Raw genomic sequence first — 21,168 nt, forward strand, 5'->3', positions numbered from 1 at the left:
TTCTGAGTTCAAATTCCGTCGAGGTCGACTTTGCCTTTCATCCTTTCGGGGTCGATAAATATTGTACCAGTTACGCACTGGAGTCGATGTAATTGACTTAATCCCTTTGTCTGTTCTTGTTTGTCCCCTCTATGTTTAGCCCCTTGTGGGCAATAAAGAAATAATATGGACCCTGGTTGAGACCTAAAGGATAGTAACCAAATCATTATTGAGTTCCGTCGTTGATACATGTTCACATTACCCTTTTTTATTAGTTTTAATGACGAAATCATTCCTGTTAAATGCATATTATGGGAAAATGTTAATATATCTAACAAGAAACCCGAAACAACTAGGTCACTTGGTGTTGAGTTAGGTAGTCACTAACAGCTTGGATAAGATGTGGTGCAATATAGTGATCCTTGCTGATATCTGGAGGAGAACCAGATGAGATTCTTATATACTGCAGTAGAAATTAGTTAACCTCATTACGTTTGGATGGAACTGGGTCATTTTTTTTAATGGAAACGAATATTTCTTGTTTTTGATGCGAACTAATTTTGCAGGCATATACACACATAGACCTACTTTCCTATCTACAAATCTATCTATCTATCTATCTATCTATCTATCTATCTATCTATCTATCTATCTATCTATTATGCACAGCACGTGTACATATATTCGTGCGCACAAATACTCTCTCTCTCTCTCTCTCACGTACCCACGCCACTGTAAAGTGTGCAGGATTATTCATACCTTCGCAGCACTGGTCTCTGGATACTCGGACGGATTGCGTTAAATACAGGTTAGTGTTTAAAAACATCGAACGCTAGCGATGAACTGATTGTAATATTAATGCATGAAATATAATGTTCCTTTACACGCACATGTGCGCATATAGCGTGCATATATATATATATATATATTATATATATATATCTATATATATATACACGCCACCTACATACACACACGCACGCATACACACGCATACACACATACATTACACACGTACACACACACCCACATACACATGCATACACACCACACACAAACACTGCACGGACACACCCAGACATACACACATACACCTATAACACACGCCCACACACCTACATACACACACATATACACACGCCCACACACCTACATACACACACATACATACACACACATACACGGACACACCCACACATACTTACATACATACACCTATACACACACGCCTACACACCTACATACACACACATGCATACACACACACACACATGTACGCACATACACACACATATACGCACATACATATATACCCACACACATGCACACACACACACACATACGCACATGCATGCATGCATGCACACGCGCACACCTACACGCATACACACACACACACACGCACGTACACATACATACATACACACACGCATGCATACACCCATACACATACATTCATCCGACACACACATACATACACACACACACATACATACACACACACACACTCACTCACACACCTGTATGTACGCGCACACACATGCACATACACACACTTCCCCACACCCACACGTACATACATACACACTCACACAAATACACACACACACACACACACGGACATACATCTATGCACACACACATACATACACATACTCACATACATTCATCGGACACACTGCCACCCAGACATACACACAGACACACTCACACATCCACACACATACATACTTATGCGCATATCGCAGGCACGCCCACACACGCACTTGCGCCGGCTCGCGTTGCATACGCGCCGCATACACCTCGCCTTGGACCTGACGAGACCCCTCCGCCGTTCCTGGGACCGTCGCGTGTCGTTGGGTTTTCCCACGCCTGTCTCCGCGGTACCACTCTTCCATCTCCCCTCAGCTGGAGTCCTTTTTCCTTAACCCCCCCCCTTTTTTCGTTACACACACGCGCACACATATACACACCTTGCCTATATATATACATCACTCTCACACACATTCAATCTACTCGCCATTAAACCACCACGACACTGCACACACACACACACTACTACTCAACACACGCTGGCACGCTACATACGCCCCCACCCCCTTCCCCTCCCTCCCTTCCTCTTCCTTCTTTTCTTACTACTGACCTCCCTTCCTCCTTCCTTCTTTTTCTCACTACTGACCTGTCTGCTAGCTGACCACTAGTCTCCCTACCCCACACGCCTACACACAGACGCACACACTAACACACACATATATTTTTTGTTTTTTCATCTCGCCTCACACACACACATACACACACGCAGGCGCACACACTCACACAAACACACACATCTGTTGGTTTACCAAACCTTGTCTCCACTCTTTTGCCTTTAAAAAACCCACTTTGCTCTTGTTTCGTCAACATCCGCCTTTCACCATGTGCAACTAGTAAACACCAGTCGTCTTTTTTCTCTTTCCCTGTTGCCGCTCTGGGATCTTTCTTTCCTATCTCTTCCTTCTTATGTTTCCGACGAAGAGCTCCGCTCGAAACGTCATACCTCCCTGCTTCCATCTCCTGAGCGCCTATAAATATAATACTGTAATGTTCCTGTTGTTGTTGTTTTTTTGTTTCCCTTTGGATTAAAATTATATATATATATATATATATATATAAACACACACACACACACATGAGGGAGGTGCTGAGAAGATCCTGGCTTTGGATAAAAGAAAGCACAGGAGGAATCGTTAATTATGATTGTATCCAACATATTTCTCTCTCAGATTCATACACTTATTGTAGCGGTCCTTCAGTTTTTGTAAACCCTGTTAAAGAACTCGGAAGGTTGGGATTCTAACCAGGCCTTTCGCGAAACCTTTAGAGCTAGGAACTTTTCACCACCCCTCGTATCTATCTATCTATCTATCTATCTATCTATCTATCTATCTATCTATCTATCTATATCTATCTATCTATCTGTCTATCTGTCTGTCTGTTGTCTGTCTATCTGTCTGTCTAGAGCGGATGTATGTAACGCATCACTTCATACCTTACTTTTTTCAGGATAAATAATTTTTGTGCACCATAAAATTAATTATTGATAATTTTCACTGTACTCGTAATATTTTTTCGTATTTCATATTTCTTCATTTCATAGTATAAATCGTTTACAACCGGTATTATTAAATACGCCTAAGTAGAAAAAGACCTTTTGCTTAGCGATAAAAAAAAAAACAGGATTAACTGCTCTCCTTTTCCCTTCAAGCAGGGATCATGAAAAGAAAAAAAAAAACGAGAGAAAGGCAGAGGTAAGCAAATGAAGGTTGCTTTCAGTTATAGCTAGGAAAATGGAGTGGTGTTATTTTGTCCGTATTCTGTTATTCTCTTTGTGAAGGGAGGTGAAAAACTGAGACAAGAAGAAAGCGTGGGAGGTCAAAGAGAGAAAGACACAAAAAGGCATTTCTTTAATTGCTTGCTTTCAAGCCAGCTGACACGTTAGCAACTAATTCTGGTTTAAGCACATCATAACTTTTTTATATTTTGGAATTTTCAGAATTTTTTTGTGAATTTGTGTTCTACACACCGAAATTAATACGATTATACAAATTCTTTTTTTTGTGTGTGGTTTAGGGACGATTTAGCTGCTGTTTTTAGCATATAGTACAACCACCTGATACCGTCCTCTTTTTTTGCCAATCTGACATATATCTATGTTTTTCAATATTTTTCATCCCATAAGCGCATTTAATAGAATGATGATGCACTCAAGGGCGGTCCATTGCTGGGATTTAAGCAAAACATTCGGACTGTCCCTATTTTAAACCCTGATTTAAAAAAAAAATTCGGAAAACAGTGAAATTTTTAGGGTTTATGGGGTGGGGTGGGGTATTAAAGAATAAAAAAAAAATTTCTTTCACAATCGTATGAATTCATATGTTGATATTTATTGAAAATATACATACATACACGTATGTTTTGACATGTATATATATATATATATATATAATATATATAATATATATAGTATATATATATTATATATTATATATATATATATACATGACAAAACATACATGTCAAAACATACATGTCAAAACATACATGTATGTATTAATATATATACATACATACATACATACATACATACATACATACATACATGTTTTGACACTGCCGCTATGGCGCCGCTTATTTCGTGCCTTGGATTTGACGCCGATTGTTTGACATTAGGCATTTTAATGCTCCTCTCGTTCTCTTCCTTCATTCTCTCTCTGTTTCTGTGTGTGAGCATATTTCCTTTTATTTGCAGAGAAAAATGTTTGTGACAATCGTGCTCAATTAACAAATTGTTACGTCTCTGTCTGTCTGTTTGCCCCCCCCTCTCTCTCTCTCTCTGTGTTTCTGTATATTTCGCACGTCATTGTGCGTTTCAATAATTAAGAGACTGTAATATTTTCGACTCTTACATCATATTTTTTTTATCAATACTCAGTTATTAATTAATTTGGTGGTATAGTTAAGAGAGAGAGAAAGGAAGTGCAGGTGATAAACGCGTTTGATACTAGTTAGAAGTTCGACTCAATTTTCGATTGAAAACGAATTTTAAACTGGCGCTAATGGGCTTGACCTTCATATAGCTTTTGTTTTTGCTGTTTGAGATCTAGAAATGTTATTTTTAGCAAACTTATAATGACTGATGCTCTTAAGAGTATCTTCTATATATATTCATTGTTAATATATTTGAAAATTCTATTTATCTCAACGGTATTTCGTCCCCCTTTAAATAGGTTTTTAAGAGAACTGAATTGCAGAACAAAAAACAGATTCAAGGAAAACGTAATTTTAAGAACATGGCTGAAAATGAGGAATATCGATTAAGATCAAACACAGGAATAACTACAGGTAAATTATTTTTGTATATTTCATTTATAAAGTCTTGAGATTTTAATTATTATTGCAGTAATACATTTACTTCTTAACATTTTTTTTTGGTATTTTAATGTAAGGAATGTAGCATAGAAATTTTATTAATAATTTTTATTAATACCATTATTATGTTATTAATATCATTATTATGTTCTCATTATGGGTATAATTTTAGTTGATTAAAATACAACGTGTATGATAGGTCACACATAACTATACGACAGAATGCTGAAAATTTCCTGGTTTTAAGGATGTCGCGAAAGGCTTGGTTGGAGGCCCAAACTTCCGAGTTCTTTTACAGGGCTTAGAAAAACTGAAATACCGTTGCAATAAGTATGTGAATCTGTTCGATAAAATCATTATTAACTGAGACTCATGTATTTTCTTTTACCAAAACCCAGGAACTTTTCAGCAGACCGTCGTATGTCCTTCAAAAGAAGGCGTCACTAGGAAAATTTTCAATGTTGTCGTAATAATTGCCTAATTAGCAAATTATCTTCGTACCAAAATTATATACTCTTCAAGTCATCGTGTAGTTTGGTGCATATATGCTAGACTGTGCCTAACTGAAGAGGTTCAGCAAGAGTGAAACATATCTAGAGTTGTCTTCATAGCAACCAAAGTAATCACTGTCTTGAATATTTCTATTTAATAGTTAGTTGATTTAAGGCGGCGAGTTGGCAGGATCGTTAGCGCGCCGGGAAAAATGCTGAGTTCAAATTCCGCCGAGGTCGATTTTGTCTTTCATCCTTTTGGAGTCGGTAAAATAAGAACTAGTTGAACACTGGGGTCGATGTATCTGACCCAGCCCTTGTGCCTAAATTTGAAACGATTATTTAAATTAAACATCAAAATTCTCTCCATTTTATTTGAAAATGATTTTCATGCAGGTGCTGGTACGGCTATGCGGTTGAAAAGCGTGCGCCTCAACTTATTAGTACACGTGTCTTTGTATTTGTTTCCATATTGCTTGAGAATCGCTTTTAGTTTGTTTATTTGTTTCGGCCTCATAATTTAATGGTTCGAAGAAAGTGGCCGATAAAACAAATGCCACACTTCAACAATAGCAAAAAAGAAAAAAAAAAAAACGAACTGGGATCGATTTATTCGACTTAACTCCCCAAAGTGATGCCCCAGCATGGCCGTAGTCAAATGACTGAAACGATTTCAAAAATAAACGAATAAAATACGACACTAGTCAATTCTCATCCTTTCTCTCATTACGATTACAAAATATGAATTGCTCAACAGTGGTTTTCCATATATATATATATATATATATATATATATATAAATTAATAGTTATCGCCATACTTATATGGCAGTCTTATAAATATAAGACTAAAGCTGTCGCTGATTAGCTCCAAGAGGCCACCGCCTCAAGCTAGCTATTTGACACACAACCTGCGTCCATTATAAATCTTCGAACAGGGGAGGTCAGCCGCTTCATCCTGCCAGTCAGACAGCTGCAGACATGTTTCAGGGTATTTGCCCTTTATCAATGCAGCGTAGTCAGACCCAGCAGGTGTCGCTACTGATTGTCCCTGTTCGAATAATCTATTTACCTAGTTTCAGTGGAATACATCCACTTGTTTTCAATAATAGAAATATGGCGGGCTTATTCACAATGCATTTCGGTAACAAATTGCTTACTCGGAATAAAAATTCAGTATTGAACTATTCCGGTGAAAAATATAAATTAACAATTGAGGATAAAATCTTTAAAAGAAATTATCAGTAGTTAGCGTGAAAAACCTCGTAAGAGAAAAAATCTGTAAATTTTTCCACTTTGAAATAATTTCTTATAAAGATTTTATCCTTAATTTTAAATTTTTCACCGGAATAGTTCAATACTGAATTTTTGTTCCGAATAGGCAAATTGTTACGAAAATGCATTGCGAATAAGCTCGCCATTTTCATAGATATGTAAAGATAAACATTCGTACATGCTACGACGAATTCTACGGTTGGCTGTCGGGTATGCTATATTGTGTTTTTTCCTTATATGTCTTGAGTTCGTTGCACTGAAGAGCATAGAATGCATATTCTGCATTGATTGCGAAATCACAGGTGATATGTAACTAAATTCTGTTTTTAAGTGACTTGCTTTGAAGTTTTGCATTCGGTACAATTTGTTTATTTTAGTAGTTTTGACTGCAAGAGTCCCTCCTAGCGTGCGGTACCTATGAATAATAGTACCCTCTATATAATATATATATATATATGTGTGTGTGTGTGTGTGTGTGTGTGTATTGCTACGTACAATCAAGATTCATAACTCTGCAAAGATGGTAACATTTTGGCAGCTAAGTCATTACGAGAGGATTTGTTGGAATCAAGGTGCATTCGATACACAAGAGACTTAGATTAACTGCGAACGGAAGAAAAGATGTTTGCAGAAAAATGCTAAATGCCTCTGAGAAAGCAAGCCATTACATTTGGCGAGAGAGAGAGAGAGAGAGAGAGAGAGAGAGAGAGAGAGAGAGAGAGAGAGAGAGAGAGAGAGAGAGAGAGAGAGAGAGATGGGAAAGACAGGACGTGTGACACAGCAAAATTGGGCATTTAGGATAATGGAACCATCTGGCCCAGAGTCACAACTTCTGGCTCAATATAGGTGAGCGACCCCGGGCAGGTCTGATATCGGATTAGAAGAGGCTGCTGCTCTTTTAACGCATGGAACAGTGTCTAATGAAATTTGCAGAAAAAAATGTAGAAAACTCATAGAATTATTTTCAACACTAATTAGTGTGTGGTGGTGGTGGATCTCCGTCGTTCGACGATAAGGATTCATTTGTCCGATCAGCTGACTGTAAATAGTTGAGTATTCTACAGACAAGCGTACCGTTATTGTAAGTTGCAGGTAGAATGAGCGTGGCATAGTGTATGGCAGAATTACTTTTTAACTTCGCGTAAAATGCACCGGCTGCTTTCTATTCAGTTTCGTCTGCCCAGTTTCACTCACAAGATATGGGGTCATCCGACGCTATAGAAAATGGCATTTGCTTAAAGTGTCATGAAGTGGAACGAAACTTGGTACTCTATTACTTGTTTCAGTCATTTGACTGCGGCCGTGCTGGAGCACTGCCTTTTAGTCGAGCAAATCGACCCCAGGACTTATTCTTTGTAAGCCTAGTACTTATTCTATCGGTCTCTATTGCCGAACCGCTAAGTTACGGGGACGTAAACACACCAGCATCGGTTGTCAAGCGATGTTGGGGGGACAAACACAGACACACAAACACAGACACACAAATACAAACACACACACACACACACACACACACACACACACACACACACATACATATATACGACGGCCTTCTTTCAGTTTCCGCCTACCAAATGCACTCACAAGGCTTTGGTCGGCCCGAGGCTATAGTAGAAGATACTTGCCCAAGATGCCACGCAGTGGGACTGAACCCGGAACCATGTGGCTGGTAAGCAAGCTACTTACCACACATCCAATCCTACTTCGTGATTATGAAACAAGCTTTTTAATCATTCAGCCATATTACGCATACTCTTCCCCGAGTATTGCTATCATTGAACAAATGCCTATTAGCAAAACCATATCTTATTTTAGTTGTATGCTTTACCGTAATTCACAATAGGGGAATTCTCGTTTTGGTACTTGAAATTATTATACCTTTTAATTTTGTATAATTAAAACAAATATCACATATTTGATTACTACATTTATTTCTCTTATTTCAGATATATCAGATAAAGACATTTCGCGTCTTTTTAAAAAATGTGGAACTTTTGGACGTTATCAGCGTTGGTTATACTCTTATCTTTTCATCACAAAGATACTAACGGGATCTTCAGGAATGAGTTTAACATTTAGTACTGCAAATGTTCCCTTCTTATGTTATCCTCCAAACTTTAATGCTTCGTTGATTCCTGCAAACCTTACAGAGAATGAATATTTACAAATGCTTCAACCTGACGGCGACGATCAATGTTCTGTATATAACAATAGTTTCACTGGGACATATTATACAACACCATCAAGTAATTCATCTAAACTACAGTGTTCTTATGGACGGAAATTTCTGACGGAGAATTTTTCTACAATTGTAAGCGAGGTGAGTGTATCAATCAACCAATTGCGGTAAAAGGAGTAAGAATTAATCTGGGACTTAAACCCAACATTAAAAACTAGTTAAACAAGTCACCTGACAAATCTCTTGTGTACAGAAGCAATGAATATCCACTCTGATATATATTTATGTATCAGACGACATTATAGTGTTTTTGTTTTTACTTTGTATTATTATTTTTGTTGGATTGGGCTGGTGGAGGATGTGTCTATGATCTTTTCTAGGCCCTCTGAGTTCGGTTAGAACAAACATGAGAGCTCCCAATTGTTAGACAAGTGCATGTACGTAAGGATATGCATTTACATTAGGAATCGCTCTTGTTGTTAATGGAAAAACAGCAGATTCAGGCTTTAAGGTTTTCCAATGGCAATAACCATCCCGTTTTTCTACTTTTGGTTATTTGGACCGCATATTGTGTGTGTCATTTGATTTTTAAGACTGTAGATAGGGATTTGGAAGGAGTTTCGTTCCTAGATTAACGGGTCGATTGTTTGTCTCTAGAAGAGAACTGAAAATAAAGCACTATGAAAAGTGAGATGACTGAATTTAATGGAATAGTTTGTAATTGTTGTTATCGATCCTAATCGGGGAAGGTGCGAATTAGTGATTGTTTTGTTGTGAAAAAATATGGACTCGGCTGAATGGCTATTGAACGAGACTAAAAGAGATTTGAGAGGAATTGAAAGACGAATATTTTCTTGCTAGACTTCTCTGAACTTAGAACTTACAGTATTTTAAGAACCGTGCGACAATGAATACGAAGTATTTAAAGTTTGTGTCAATGATGTTAAATGATTGAAGAGTGAAGATGTTTGATTCAGAGCTGTAAAGTATAACGCAAGGAGAGTGAGAGAGAGAGAGAGAGAGAGAGAGAGAGAGAGAGAGAGAGAGAGAGAGAGAGAGAGAGAGAGAGAGAGGGAGGGAACGACAGAGACAGAATAAGAAAGAGAGACTGAAATAAAGGTGTTACGTGCATCACCATTAAGCAAAATTAAGCACTTTTCTTAACTGCACTGTCTTAACTATGTTAAATTTATTTTCCTTCAGTTCGATTTGGTGTGTGAAAGAAAATGGCTAAAATCCACTTTGCAGTCGGTTTATTTTGCTGGTTATCTTGTTGGATCATTTGTAACTGGTATCTTAGCTGACAGGTAAGAGATATTTCAATAAATATATTTAACACTAGTGTGTTACCTGCTACACGCTATTTGAGAGTTAACTTTGGAAATATATTTTTGTTACCATGGGTAATACATACAATAATTAGAAGTTAACATTTTATCAGATTTCTTGGTGCTTATACAAAAAGAAGAAATAAATACTAATTTCCAAAAGAAAAGTATTTATTATTTTAAAATTAAATAAAACAAATTTCTTGCTTTCCAACGTCATGGTTCCGGATTCAGTTCCATTGCGTGACACCCTGGGCAAGTGCCTTCTACTATGGCGTTGGGTTGCCCAAAGCCTTGCCACTGAGAGAAGCCCGTCGTATATATGTATGATTGTATATATATATATATGTGTGTGTGTGTGTGTTACAACGACGAGTGTTCTCGTTGGTCCGATCAATCGAACAGCCTGCTCGTGAAATTAACGCGCAAGTGGCTGAGCACTTCACAGGCACACGTACCCTTAACGTGGTTCTAAGGGAGATTCAGCGTGATACAGAATCTGAAAAGCTGGCCCCTTTGAAATACAAGTACCACTCATTTTTGCGAGCTGACTAGATAGGAGCAACGTGAAATAAAGTGTCTTACTCAAGGACAAAACTCGCCACCTGGAATCGAACACACGACCTTACGATCATGAGCCGAATACCCTAACCATTAAACCACGCACCTTCACTCTAGTAGTGAAACGTATCCACACATACATAATCATTTAATGCATGCAAGTTAACATATATATAAATGTATAAGGCGGCGAGCTGGCGGAATCGTTAAGACGCTGGTCAAAATCCATAGCGACATTTCATTCTAAGTTCAAATTCCGCCAAGATCGACTTTGCCTTTCATCCTTTCGGGGCGATAAAATGAATACCAGTTGAGTACTGGAGTTGATACAATTGACTTATCTCCTGCTCCGAAATTGCTGGCCTTGTGCCAACGTTTGAAATCAACTTATATATGTACATATACAAATGTAACTCTGTTCTATATTTTAGAGATGAGGAATTCTGTATATTATTTACATTGGACGGATATGTGTTGTTACCATAAGTTTCGTCTGATTTACTCTCCAGCCTTCGTTAGGTGTTCTGGTGGAATTTTGAACCCAACCCTTAGGAATAAGAATGCAGGGTTGGCTTCAGAATTCCACCAGAACACCTGATGAAGGCTGGAGAGTAAATCAGACGAAACGTTGCGGTAACAACAAACAAGATGAGGACACATATCCGTCCAATATAAATAATAGATGTAACTGTTACCATTTGTGACAGGAAAAATCGATTCATTAGATTGGTTGTCTGTGTCCATAAGCATTTATTCATTCTATATTTTCTTTTAATTTAGAATTGGACGAAAACCTTGCTTCTTTCTAACAGCCACATGTATAACTGTTTGTGGAGTGATTAAAATCTTTGTATCATCACTCACCCTACTCACGGTCTTCTACTTTATGCAGGCTTTCGGTGTCTTAGGGTTTTTGGTCACTCTTTATTCCTTACGTAAGTTTATTGTGACAAATATATATTTTTCATGAATTATAGTAAGAGTAAGCAAAAACGCAAACATTTATACATAAATGAAATTAAAGTGTTTTAGCTACGACTGCGTACAAGACTAGGAAAGTTTGATATGTTTGTACACACACGCACACACACACACACACACACACACACACACACACACACACACACACACACACACACACACACACACACACACACCCCCTTCCGGGTTCTTTCACAGAGCTTAGAAAAACTGAAGGACCGCTGCAATAAGTGTGTGAATCTGAGAGGAGAATGTGTTGAATATAATCATAATTAACTGATCCTCCTATATTTTCTTTTACCCAAAGCTAGAAACTTTTCAACACCCCTCGCGTATATATATATATATATATATATATATATATATATATATATATATATACACACACATTCGGTTGTGTCCTTTGATGCTGTACACTTTACTAGATATTTTTGACTCAGTGTCCGTGCTGCGTTATGACCATAGTATCTGAGCAGCGATAGATTTTTATAAACTTGAGTCACGTAAAATTGGAATAATTATAAAACCAGCTACTGATATTTCAAAGGCATTCAATGTTTTCATATCAAATAATTTTGTACCAAATTGCTATGTAGATTTCATCCTTCCTAACCGTTACTAGCGTAGCGGAATTTGCATAACAATTATTTACGTAACCAACTGAAACGTACGTACTAAATGCATTCGAAATATCAGTAATTACTAATATATATATATATATCACGTGATCACATGACCGACCAGACTATCAATTGTTGTTACACATCGCTGGTCACAATGCGTTCGCATTGTTTTAGCCCTCGAATGACGCCACCCCGCTGGCTAAGCGAGCAGGCCAACAGAAGAAAGAGTGGGAGAAAGAGAGGTGAAAGAGTACAGCAGGGATCACCACCCCCTGCCGGAGCCTCGTGGAGCTTTTAGGTGTTTTCGCTCAATAAACACTCACAACGCCCGGTCTGGGAATCGAAACCGCGATCCTGCGACCGCGAGTCCGCTGCCCTAACCACTAGGCCATTGCGCCTCCACACACACACACACACACACACACACACATATATATATATAGCTTCATAATATAAGGGAACGGTCGTATAATCATGTACCTGCAAGCGTGGACAGCTACGTTGTGTAGAAACAATTTCAATAATTGCAAATAAACGTCCAACTGTACTCCTTGTTGACTCCAACTTTTTCTATTACATATATGTACACATATACACACACATATATGTATGTATGTATATATATATATATATATATATATATATATATATATATACACACACACATATATATTTATTTATATATATGTATATACATATGTACACACACACACACATATATATCTATATATACATCTCCTCGAAAAAGAGTAATTACCTCCCTTGCTTTTAATAATAACAATCATTTATTATCATATCCCCTTAAATATATTTAGCTACTGATTCATTTACAAAACAAATTTCCTGCTACTATCATGGACTGAAAACTTCTTATGATACCATAAAATCGTAATATTTTCACTAATTTCTTAATCATGTTTAGCGTAAGCAAAACCGGTAGACTATGTAAATAATTTATCTTATAAAAGATATATAAATTCTGTGCATATATATATATATATATATATATATATATATATATGTGTGTGTGTGTGTGTGTGTGTGTGTGTGTGTGTGTGACTGTATAAAAATATATTTGTATGTATATAAATATATATATGTGTACCTTTTATACATTTTCAGTTATGGAGTTGACGTCGGTAAAGCTACGCACACCTGCTAATTTTATGTTAATGGCGAGCTTCACTGTCGGTACAATGATGCTAACAGGGCTTGCTTATGTTATGCCTCATTGGAAAAATTTGGAATTAACAGTGTGTCTTTTACCTGTAATCAATTGTTTCTCTTGGAAGTGAGTGAGGTGTTCTCTATTATTATCATTATCATTATTATTATTATTATTATTATTATCATCATCATCATCATCATCATCATCATCATCATCATCATTATTATTATTATTTGCAATCTTCTAATTGTAAATTGGACTATTTTTCTGCAGTTATTTAGCAACTGTACTATACCTACTTATTGAGGAAATGTTTTTTATTAACAAAAATGTAATAAAAAGTCACAAAGGCACACACACATACGACGGGTTTTTTTCAGTTTCCATCTACCAAAACCACCCACAAGGCTTTGGTCAGCCTGAGGCTATAGTAGAAGACACTCGCCGAAGGTGACACGCAGTGGGACTGAACTCAGAACTCAGAATTGTGTGGTTAGGAAGCAAGCTTCTTACAATACCGCCACGACTACGCCTATAAGAAACATAATTGAAAAATCATTGTATGGATATAATTTATTAAATTTAAATTGCTAAATATAAATGAAATTTGTACTCAGATAATCATGAAATATTACATCTAGAGTGTTAGGAATTAAAAAAAATAAACTGCACGATCTATTTTTATACAAATATTCCAGGTGGATCCCCGAATCTCCAAGATGGCTCATTGGTAGAAAACGGTTCGCAGAGGCACAAGCAATTTTTCGGAATATTATGAAGATAAATAAAAAACGTCACGTGGAAATATTAGATATTCTAAAAACCAACGAAGAGTTCTCACAAGAAAATAACTTTCAAGAAAATATGCTCGAGAAAACAATAAAACCGAAGCGAAAGAATTTTAGTTTTATCGATCTATTTAAAACATTCCGTCTAGCAATAATCACATGTAATATTTGCTTTAGTTGGTAAATATAAATCTTACCTATTCTCTTTTGTATTTTATGTTGTTGATGTTATTCTTAGGGTGAGCTTGACAATATTCTAGGTAAATAAGTGTTGCATGAGAAAGATAGATAGATAGATAAATAGAGAGAGAGAGAGAGAGAGAGAGAGAGAGAGAGAGAGAGAGAGAGAGAGAGAGAGATCTTTCCTTGAAATGCATTTCTGGATATAGAATTTTGCCATAAAATATTAAATTACTAGACATTCGCTGTTTATAGCGCTTTCAAATAACTACAACCACAAACTAACCCAAATGCCTATTTTGTATTATGTTCCACTGGTGTACTATTTTATATAGTTACAATAATTTTCGAGATTTCATTTGGAGTACACTGGTTTACAAAGAATTAATAATATTGGCGTTTATGAACTGAATACTTTTATCAGATCACCTCTGTTTTGTAGTTCAAGTTTTTGTACCATTTAAATGCATTAATGTTTCTATATGACCACGTCTAGTTTTACTATACTTAATGAAGTAATATATAGTCTGAGAAATGTCAAACTATAGACACAATTTTTTTAACAAGTTTCTAAATTGAAAATAATTATGTAAAGTTCATGTGGTTAGTTTTGAATTTGCATGACAGATTGATGTTTTACATGTAAATAAGCGGAGGAAAGTATAACCTATGTTGGTCAACATTCCAGAAACACAGGATGCCTCTTCGAAAAACTCCCTCAACTGTTGCTGGACCAAGATGGATGGTGTGTGCGCGTTAAAAATGTTCAATCAAGCTTGACCAGATGATCCTGATAGCTACTAAGGTATCAGCGAGAATGTTCTTAAGAACATAGAGTAGTTACAGAAAGTTTAGATGTAGATAAAGCATTGTAGTAGAAGACAAAGTTAGAGAAATGAAAAACTTGAATGTGTAATAAAAAATGTGTAGTATTGATGGCTGATGGCGTGCTTTATGTGGATATCTCTACCTTAAGTGTCCGAAATGTGATCGACGCATGTCACAGATATTTGGATAGTATTCTAGTGCATGATATATATTTGTGGATTTGAAAGAATATGATGTGTAGAATATTTTCTGATGTCGTATGCTGCTTGATGGGACTGGGGTCATCCCAGGTTAGTGGTCCCAGAGGCATCATGCCTAGAGCCGACTAGGTCCACCAGTGTTCTTCATCACTGGCGGTCCTACACCAACCACTCTCCATCCTCTAAGGTGACGTCGAACCTCTGGAGATTTTCCTTAATCGCGTCCAGCCATTTGGTTCGAGACCTGCCACGAGGCCTCTTCCAGGCCACTGCTGCTGCGTCGAATGAGAGTAAAGTCCTAGCAGGAGACAGAAGACAAATTTACTATTTACAATAAAGATGTCAATAGCATGTTTTATTATGTGATACGTGGTTTTTGTTTTCCAGGTTTGCCATGAGTATGTTATACTACGGAGTGATTCTGAATTCTGTTGACATGGCTGGCGACCGTTACATAAATTTTCTGTTAATGGCAACTGTGGAGTTACCCTGCTACTTGACATCTTATTATTTATTCAACTGTATTGACCATCGGAAGCCTATTAGTTTTTTTATGATGTTTAGTGGAATAAATTGCATCGTCTCAAATTTTATAACGAAAGGTAACGTAGATATATATATGATACATTTTTATAATTCTTATACTTTGCAAATAAACTCGATCATTTTTGATTCTATGAAGTAAAAAAAAAATATATCGTAATTGAATTAGTTTGGGACATATTTCATGGGAAGAATATTACAATGCAGGAAAAACATTATTCAATGAATAATATTGTTGTTTTCAGTAAATGTTAACTTTTCACATTATTTCTAATCGATTCCTCTTTGAAATAAAATTCGTGAAGGCGTGTAGTCTAGTGGTTAGAGTATTACTATCGAATCTTTTTTCTGTTTGGCTGCCAATTTTCAATTTCTTCAATTTTTGTTCCAATTGATTTCATATTTGGTGTAATAATGTAGATTTGTATGTAAAGTAATCTAAAGACAAAGTCTTCAACGATACCAAAGTGCCAACATATAATTATTTATATCATATTTTTTTCAAATCACTGGTTGTTTTAGAGATATAAAATGTAGCTAGTAAGAGTTCCAATAATTTAGCACCAAATTATTATTACGGCAAAAACTTCGAAGAAATAAAATTTTGGATTAAATGTGCCAAAATATCAGAGATAGACGTACTGATAAAACACTGTTTTAAATCTACATAATGCGTAATGCAATGATTGCACTAATTAAATATTGATTTTATTGTGTTTAAGGTTCATTCTGGTTTCCTCTGATCCTGGTTATTCTAGGAAAATTTGGAGTCTCTGCAGCTTTTGCTTCAATTTTTCTTTTATCAGCAGAAATATTTCCGACAGTTGTTAGGTAAGTATGTTTGAGAGTTTTTTGTGAAAATGTGAGAATTTTAATTGACCATGTTGATACAGTTCTCCCTTGTTTGTGGTTTGAGGAATTTGATCACAGCAACATTGTGTCTTTGGCTGAGAAAATATAGCTCTTAGTTTGGCTGTGTGCCAAGATATCGGTCAGGTGAGGTGTTCGCGCATGCGCTGTTATAGCGCGTTGTTGCATTCACCATTTGTCGGTATATTTCTGGGTATATTCTTGGGTCTTCCTGGGCGAGCCGTCAAGCAGAGTCCCAGCCAGTTTCCATCTCCGCGAAATACTTCCTCATCTGCCAAAACCATGTGGCATGTGGTTGACCAACAAACACGAGGCGTCAACCCAACCAACTCTCAGTGAGGGGAATATGGTAAGCGGGGGTCTAACTCGGAAAATTGAACAACATGGCCAAACTGCTTGAGTGTCAGCTCAGACTGTATGAGACAGAGACAAATACAAACAATTATCTTTCACTTAATACATTGTAATACTCTAAAATTTATTTCCGAGATTATCATCACATCAGGAGTACCGATCTCTGTTTTTACTCTGACAAATCTATAAAATGCCGATGAAAAAACGGTACTGGTTTGTTTGCATCCTCGTCTGTTAGCGGTTCATCAATAGAAACCGATAGAATAAGTACCAGACTTTAAAAAAGGTATCGAGGTCGATTTGTTCGAGTAAAACCCTTCAATGTGGTGTCCCAAGATGATCGCAGTCACATGACTAAAACAAGTAGAAGTTCAAAAGTATTTCGAAAGCCTTTATCTGTAAGACCATGGGACTGGTAGCGTGACAGATAGCTCTATGTGTTTGACCTTTCTTCAGTTTTCTCATACAAGGTAAACAATAAAAAAACAAAAGACATCAAAATCTGGAGCGTTTCGACCAAGAGAGGTGACAAAAGTACCTTAACATTATTCCTCTTGAATTTTGCCCCAACTTTACCACTTCCACTATTCTCGGGCCATTGACATCAAGATTGCAGGCATAGCCGCAGCTTTAGAAGAATACTTTATATCTTTCTGCTTTGGATTCGATTCCTTTGAGAGGTTCATCGGATAAGTTTCTTGTAGTATAACTTCAGGTCGAACAAAGAACTGTAAGTGGAAAATGCGAGGAAGCCCAGAATGATGGACTATATACTTCCTCATTAAAATTCATAAACCCTAAAACATGAGCCTGAGAAAATTAAAAGCATAATTCAGTTCTTCCTGAGCCCATCGAATGTGTTGCTGTCTACCCTCCCGATCGTGCCCATACAGGCGTCAGCTAGTTGAGGGAGATTTCTTACTAAGAGCATCTAGAAGAAAAAGACCTATAAGGTCACACTTCTCAGCGCTGTCGAATGCTCCCATTGCAACATCTAAGGAGCCTTTTGGATTAGTTCGCTTCATCCAGGTTTTTCTGGTTTGCATGATAACGCTTATGTTCTCATCGTAATTTTAGTATAGTTCTTAGTGAAGCCGAGTGCCCTATATAACAAATCTCGTAATAGGCTACTGCTTGATAAGGTAGTTCCTGGGGCTAAATATTAGTGACTTAAGTGTGATTCCTTCTGTTGTGACAAAGATAGAGGCCATCGTTACACGATAACATGGATATCACACATTGTCTCCAAGCGGAATAATTGTAAACTCAATGGTAGAGATTATCTAACAATAAATATATAACTGGTGGTCATACAGTTTACGGTTGTCGGCATGTGTAATAAACGCCATTGCATCCTATCTACTGTACAGAGAGTTTATGGGAGCCATTTCAGTTTGATATTTGTAAGGTTAGTGAATAAAAGGAAAACACGATCGGGAGGTAGTTTTAGATGAATGCATTCTGGGAGATTGAGTAGTGTCCCGTGTATAATGTCAGTTATAATGATAAGAACAGGTTGACTAAAGGTAAGTGTAACAAATACTTTAGTTATTGGTGGTATACGGTCAATAATTTCAAAAAAATGATATAACGGAATGATTACTTACGTTCATTGCGGTGCTTGTCATTGAAAGCATTCTATTAGAGCGGTTAGCTATCTTTGTATGTGGTCCCAGCTACAGGTTATTGAGACAGGTACACCAATTTAGATATGTAAGTATATCTTATGCAGGTCATGTGATCACTGGAACGTTGATAATTTTTCAGAGGGAAAGTATTTCTATTCAATTGTTTTTCAATATTACAGATCAAAAAAGGCGACTGGCTGTCTGAACCGTTAGTACGTCGGGCAAAATACTTAGCGGCATTTCGTCTGTCTTTATGTTCTGAGTTCAAATTCCACCGAGGCCGACTTTGCTTTTCATCCCTTCAGGGTCGATAAAATAAGTACCATTCGAGTATTGGAATTGTACTTATTAACCCCTGAAATTGCTGATCTTGTGTCAAAATTTGGGACTAATATTACTGATCAAACAAATTTCATAAATACCCCATGTATCAATTTTCATTTCTGGACACGTTGTCGAGTTCTCATAGAGCTACACGTATATACTAACCAATATAATTCTTGTTTTCAGAGCAAACGGAATAGGGATGGCTTCAATGTTTGCCCGTCTTGGTAGTATGTGTGCACCCTTCATTCTTCAGCTCTCATCCTATGCCAAATGGCTTCCTCTGAGTATTTACAGCGTTCTTTCGATTATATCCGGATTATTGTTGCTGTTACTTCCAGAAACGAAGGATAAAGACTTACCTCAAGAAATTGACGATTTGGATAAATGGTAGAAAATGACATCGTACTATAAGAAAGAGGGAGAAAGAGAAAGAATAAAAATGATTACAAAGGCAAACCATAGTATTTTAGTTTACTTTAGTAATTTTTAGTCTGTTTTTTTTTGTAATAGTTTTAACGTTATTTTATTTTTACCCTTGTCTTACGACGAACACTTCGAGCGATGGTTCCTTCTGACAAAGAACAATATGAATTGTGTCGGTGTTGAGTCAGAATCAAAAACTCGATTCCCAGTAAATTACTGTCACATAATATATATGTATATGTATGTATGTATATATATATATATATATATATATATATATATTGTATTGCAATCTATAACTCAACTGCTTCAATAAAGTCACGGTTTTCTTCTTCTTCTTCTTCTTCTTCTTCTTCTTCTTCTTCTTCTTCTTCTTCTTCTTCTTCTTCCTTCTTCTTCTTCTTCTTCTTCTCCCTTCCCCTGCCTCCTTTTTTCTCCTCTTACTCTTTCCCACCGTCACCCTCAGCATCGTCGTTGTTGTCACCACAGCTGCTGCTGCCATTATCGTAGAAATTGTTATTATCATTATCATGACCATGATCATCATTATTATGACGATAATGACCCTCCACCTCCTCCCACTCCTCATCCCTATCCAACTCCTCCCTCCACTCCCCTCCTCTTCGACCTCATCATCCCCCTCCTGTACCCCTCTTCTCCATCACTTCTACCTCTGCTCACTCCGAAACGTATGTTAGACAACTCACGATATCTTTTGAGATTATGATGGCGTCCTCAGCGACTTACAATCACCTGTGGATGCTAATAAGCTGGTCTAACGAAATTTCTATGAGTATTAATTAGTCTTACGAGTGTAGAGGACTGGATTCGAAAAGGGAGCCAAATCAGATCTCAGATATCAGTCTTCCTTGATACTTGGTGGACCAGGAACTACAACAGAAAAGAATGAATCTTGCTTCTACCATAAAACGAGACATCATTGGTGGGTATGCACCACAAAAACATTCCTATTTAGGTTTTCGGTATTGTCAGTACGAGCATGAATCCTTCAGTTCGCTAACTAAAAATTGCTGAGTCGAAGAATGCTAACTTATCTTATACTCGAAAATGGTTCAACGAGGATTACTGCAGAGCACACTACAGTATTCAAGTTGTAAGAAACATGCACGCGTGTGTGAACCCTTCATTCATTTTTGTGGGCATGGTTACTGACGCACACACACAAACATTGGAATCATATCCTTGCGATCACACGAAGTATACTAAGATCGATTAAACATTGACCGCAAACGAAGTTTCTTAAAGAATTCATGTGACATAATGGCTTTTCCCTGATAATCTGGAAATTTTACGTAAGCAAAACAACTCAGTACTCTGTAAGATCTGCACCAGATGCTGTATTATCATGTAATAATTTTGTAGTAAGGCGGCGAGCTGGCAGAAACGTTAGCCCGCCGCGCGAATTGCTTAGCGGTATTTAGTTTGTCTTTACGTTCTAAGTTCAAATTCCGTCGAGGTCTACTTTACCTTTCATCTTTTCGGAGTTGATAAATTAAGTACTACTTGCGTACCGG

General features: G+C 37.0%; 1 protein-coding gene across 1 annotated transcript; it reads left to right on the forward strand.

The window, feature by feature from the left end:
• Nucleotides 1–648: 648 nt before the first annotated feature.
• Nucleotides 649–19,788, forward strand: LOC115218257 (solute carrier family 22 member 3-like). Its single transcript, XM_029788005.2, has 10 exons — nucleotides 649–787; nucleotides 4,746–4,860; nucleotides 8,599–8,972; nucleotides 10,035–10,138; nucleotides 11,501–11,655; nucleotides 13,447–13,615; nucleotides 14,191–14,460; nucleotides 15,876–16,090; nucleotides 16,754–16,862; nucleotides 19,394–19,788. The coding sequence occupies exons 2-10, from the start codon at nucleotides 4,809–4,811 to the stop codon at nucleotides 19,599–19,601; spliced, it is 1,656 nt and encodes a 551-aa protein (XP_029643865.2). The 5' UTR covers nucleotides 649–787; nucleotides 4,746–4,808; the 3' UTR covers nucleotides 19,602–19,788.
• Nucleotides 19,789–21,168: the final 1,380 nt, after the last annotated feature.

The sequence above is a fragment of the Octopus sinensis genome, linkage group LG13, assembly GCF_006345805.1.
Source record: "Octopus sinensis linkage group LG13, ASM634580v1, whole genome shotgun sequence".
NCBI classification, from domain to species: domain Eukaryota; kingdom Metazoa; phylum Mollusca; class Cephalopoda; order Octopoda; family Octopodidae; genus Octopus; species Octopus sinensis.